The sequence below is a fragment of the Tupaia chinensis genome, unplaced genomic scaffold, assembly GCF_000334495.1.
Source record: "Tupaia chinensis unplaced genomic scaffold, TupChi_1.0 Scaffold145456_1, whole genome shotgun sequence".
In the NCBI taxonomy this organism is placed as follows: domain Eukaryota; kingdom Metazoa; phylum Chordata; class Mammalia; order Scandentia; family Tupaiidae; genus Tupaia; species Tupaia belangeri.
In genome coordinates this window covers 50,131-54,567 of record NW_006205314.1, presented here as the reverse complement: position 1 = coordinate 54,567, position 4,437 = coordinate 50,131, and the positions used below count along the sequence as shown (strand labels likewise).

The 4,437-nt window shown below is 55.3% G+C and overlaps 1 protein-coding gene across 1 annotated transcript in view; it reads left to right on the top strand.

Moving 5' to 3' along the window:
- ZNF185 (zinc finger protein 185 with LIM domain) overlaps positions 1-4,437 on the top strand; it is a gene marked incomplete in the record, with an annotated part of 37,095 nt that overhangs the window by 16,211 nt on the left and 16,447 nt on the right. The window contains 3 exon segments of the mRNA XM_027768088.1: positions 11-115; positions 772-870; positions 3,879-3,968. Coding sequence (XP_027623889.1) covers positions 11-115; positions 772-870; positions 3,879-3,968 — 294 coding nt within the window.

The window sequence follows — 4,437 nt, the reverse complement described above, 5'->3', positions numbered from 1 at the left end:
TCCTCCATAGGTCTTCCCCAAGCCACAAACCCGAGGAGGCCACTGGCCCCACAGAGCCTAACAGAGACCTAACTGCAGAAGAGGCCTGCAAGGGCTCAGCCCCAGACTCTGAAAGGTAACTCCCTGCAGGATTCCCCAGCTAATCAGCTCACTCCTTCCACTCACCTGAGGCTGCACAGAGCAGCCCTCCAAGGGCCCACACTGAGCAAGGCCGGCAATTTGGGGATGTCAGTGATCAAAGGGTACATGGGTCCCCAGGGAACATGTGGCAGGGACTTTCTGGATATGTTGGCAGAGGGGTGCATGGGGGGTCAGAGGTGGGAGGCTGAGGCTGTGGTGGGGTGATGAGTCCAGAGGGGATGGTTGTACCCACTTATCCCACTGCCCTGTCCTCCAGGCCAGAATGGAGAAGAACCCACAGACCCATCTTCTCAGTGTAGAGCCTGGGGTCCCCAGTTGGGGCTCTAAGCCCTGGGGTTGGGGACAGGACACTTTGAATGGCTCTTTGCTCTGTTGGCCATCGGTACCTGCCATGCCCATCTCCTCCTGAGTCTCCACCCTACTCTGTCTCTTGGCCCCGTCCTTGCTCCCAGCCCGATAGGTTGGAAGAAACACAGAAATAGTCACTCTGGTCGACTTGGCTGGGCTCGGCCCTGGCAGAGCAGCACAGGGCAGACTGAGCGTCTGGTCCTTGAGGCCTGCTCACAGGACAGCAGTTGGCCAAGAGCAAACCCCAATCAGAGTCGGCAAGTGCTTCTCTCCCTGTACCAGGCCAAGCACATGCTCAAGTGATGGCAGCAGGGGATCCGGAGCCATGGGGTCCTTGTCCGAAGGCTCGGTCAGAGTGGACACCAGCTCTGAGAGAGGAGGGTAAGCTGCTGGGGAGAAGCTTGTTCTCTATGTCCCTGGTGACTTGCCAGGCTCAAGCTGCCAGACTGCTTGGGTTGCTGGGTTGGGACACTGGTTGCTCCCTGGGGCTCTTGTCTACCAGTTTTCTTGCACTCCCACCCCCACCTCACGCTTTGTCCTTGGGCCTTCCTTCTCCTTGGGATCGCCCATGCTTGGATCCTATTCCTTCCCCCAGCTCCTGCAGGCAGGCCCCAGGTCCCACTCACAGTTGGGGGCCCTACTCCTACCCAGAGCTGCCATTGGGCAGTGAGGATGAACGTGCGGGGACAAAGGAATGAATGACCAAATGAATGACCAAATGACAGATGAATTGGGGCCTTCACTTCTTGGCTGAGCTACAGGGAACGGCTAGGAGACCCTTCATTTCTGCTCTTTTCCTTCCCTTCCAGAAGCCCCAACGACTCCTCTTCCTGCCCACCCCCTTGCCTGGCCCCTCTGCTCTTAGGGCCAGTAACAGAAGCAGCAGCGGCCTCAGTGAGGCCAGCTAGGAGACAGGAGCTGGGCACTGGTCATGGGCCATACTATCAGGTGATTTGGGGAGTGCCAAGGTCTCATCTGTCCTCAGCCTGGTTCCAGACCAACATGAAGCATCTGTGGGGACAGAGACTAGCATGCGGGTGTTGGCACAAGTGCTTTGGCTCCAGTTTGTGCTGCAGCTCAGAGCAGATGGCTCAGGAGGAGTGGCGAAGCTGGTGTCCACCCCCACCGCCCCCAACAGCTATGCTCTACTGCAGCCTGGCCAAGGGGAGTCCCAGGGTTTGGGAGGCCCTGCTGGTTGCCTTCCCAACTGTCCCTCCTGGCCGGCCCTACTCCCCGAAGCCCACCTGGGGGCCCTTTTCCAAACCAACTGTAATAGTTTTCAATTGATTACCAAAGCCCAACTTCTAAGTCCAGGACCATAAGCCAACAGGAGATGGGGCTTCCCCCACCCCAGAAGCCATTGTCTCTGAGCAGATCCAAGGAAAGGGAACTGGGCCTGAGACTCAGTTCTTGGAGCTGCCTCCAAGGGCCCATAGCGAGTTCTCCATTTTTTAAATTTTATTTTTAGTTTTCTCCTCTTGGGATTTTGGCACACATGCCTGGCATGTTTTTAAAGACACCAGTCTGGGACTCCAACCACAGTCAGCCATGTGGGATCCAGCCACCCTAACCAACACACCAGTGGCAGGCCCTCACAGACGGCCCCATTGTGCTGTCTGTAGAGGCATCAGAAAGATCTTAAAAGGAAATTCATCTTATTGCTCCCTTGCTTCAACCATCCAGTGCTTCCCACTTTCCTTAACGGAAAGTCCAAATCCCTTTCAATGGTCCATGGGTTCCCACTCAGTGGGGTCTTTGGTCTCCTCTCCAGCCTCACTTCCTGGCCTCTCCCCATGCGGTGCAGAGCAGTCCTTTTGCTGCTGGCTCCCTTAGAAGACTTCTGGTCCAATGTAGTTTGATCCAGTTCTTAGGTGCTTCGTCTTTGACTATTCATCCACACCATCCTTCCTGCTTATGAACCCCCGTGAGATGAAGCCTACTCTGCACCCTGCTTCCTCAGTGTAAAGCCAAACCTCAAAGTAGCTTGCAATTCATCTGGAGCATCCATGTTTTCATGATTTTCAAGCCCATCTCTCATGTCCTGTTACCCATATTTAGTTTGACAATGTGTTTTTAAGAATCTCCTTTGTTGTCTTTCCAACGTTAGAGTGGTTTCTCGTAGAAACGCCCACCCTCTCATGGTCACCATTAGTTGACTTACTGGATTTTGTGATTTGTGGTTGTGAGCACAACCGGCTTAGCCAGGACAGGCATGAGGGAGGCTTGATGAGTGTGCTACTCGGGCGCAGGACCCAGACTTGGGTGTGCAGTAGGGTGCCCTGTGAGCCATGATTAGTCCACATTCCGTGAGCATCCGTGCGATGGAGAATGCAGCTTGGCCCTGGGCAGGCTGGTGAAGAGAGCCCTATGAAATCCGTGCCAGGTAGGTGGGTACAGATGGACTGGGAGACGGCACTGCTTCCACAAATGGCCGCAGGACCCAGTGAAATCAGGAACAGGGTAGCATGTCGTATGGCCAGAGCATCATTGGAAGCACTTGGCGTCTGTGAACTCGTTTACTGTTCTCAGAATCTGAGGCAGACAAGGTTATCACCTGTGACAGAGGCCTGTAGAAGTCAGGGGATGTGAGTGTGCACTTCAGCACAGTCGAAGCGAGTGCACTGCTCCGTGTTCCTCATCATCTGTCGGGGACGGAGCCACCCTATCAGGAGGTCCGAGGGTCTTCCTATTGGTGGGGGCTCCCTTCATAAAGTCCTGGATGGCACAGCACATCGTGCAGTGAGAGGGCAAGAGCTTGCTTGTGCCTGTACCTGCGTCTCCATCTTACAGAGCCACTAAGACTCAGTCAGGCCCCCGCCCCATCCCTGACCTTAGTGAACTTATCTTATCCTATCTCCTACCAGAGGCTGCACTTCATAGTCCCATGGCTGAATTAAGTTTCTACCCTCCTAACACAGTCACAGTGGCTCATCAAATTTTAACATGAAATTGGGGTCACCTAGCCAGCAGTAGAGGGCTCAGTTATAGGGAACACGTGGTGGGTGGCTGCAAATGCAGGTGGTGCCAGAGGCACCAGGGTGCACTAGGAAGAGCTTGCGCATGTAGGCATCTGCCCTATTTCTCCTACCAGTGGGAGTGGCCATCTTACAAGTTCACAGACCCCCCCCCCCAGACAACACTTGGTTCACAGCCCCCCCCCCCCAGGAAATACTTGGTCTTCAGCACAGATGCCACATGCAAAGCTGATGTGACATTATCATATGCAGTGGCACCTGTGCCACATTAATACTGGGGCTGAGAAGCTGGCCTTTCATTGAAGACATAGTTTCCCCCTTTCCTGTGAGGAGGCAGCTAGGAAGGCGGAAGACCCGGGCTTCCAGTCTTCTTAGATCTGAGGCCTCAGCAAGCTTGTGTGCTTCCCCCCTCAGCTCTAGTACCACTTCAGCCTCTGCCGTCCCAGCCAGCAGGAAGAGTGACAGTGCAGCAGACCTGGAGGATGCGAAGGCAGAGCCGAAGGGGTAAGGCGTCAGCACACAGCGCTGCATTCGCAGCTTGGGTGTGCCTCAGCCTGCAGCTGAGATGGCTGGGCACGGGGTCTGGGAGCATTCCTTTAAACTGCATCACTTCTAGCCAGGACGTACTCCATAATCAGGACCGATCACCCTCCTGCAGTCAGTAACCATGCTGACAGCACCCACCCTTCAGGGGCTGCAACTCAGGTGTGGCTTGCCTTCAAGGGGCTCTTGGGCTGCGGGGGCGGGGGGCTAGTCTGGCCCAGATTGGAACAACACATCAGTTCTAATGCAGGGAAAGGGGGCACCTGGGAGTCCTTCCTGGAGAGGTGGCTTTTCAGTTGGCTCTCAAAAGGTGAACAGAAGGGAACCAGCAGTTAGCGTAATGGCTATGTCGCTGGACTCCCACGTAGTTGACTGCGGTTCGTGTCCCGGACCCGGTGGCTTAAAACTCATGCCGGGTGCGGGTGCGTGT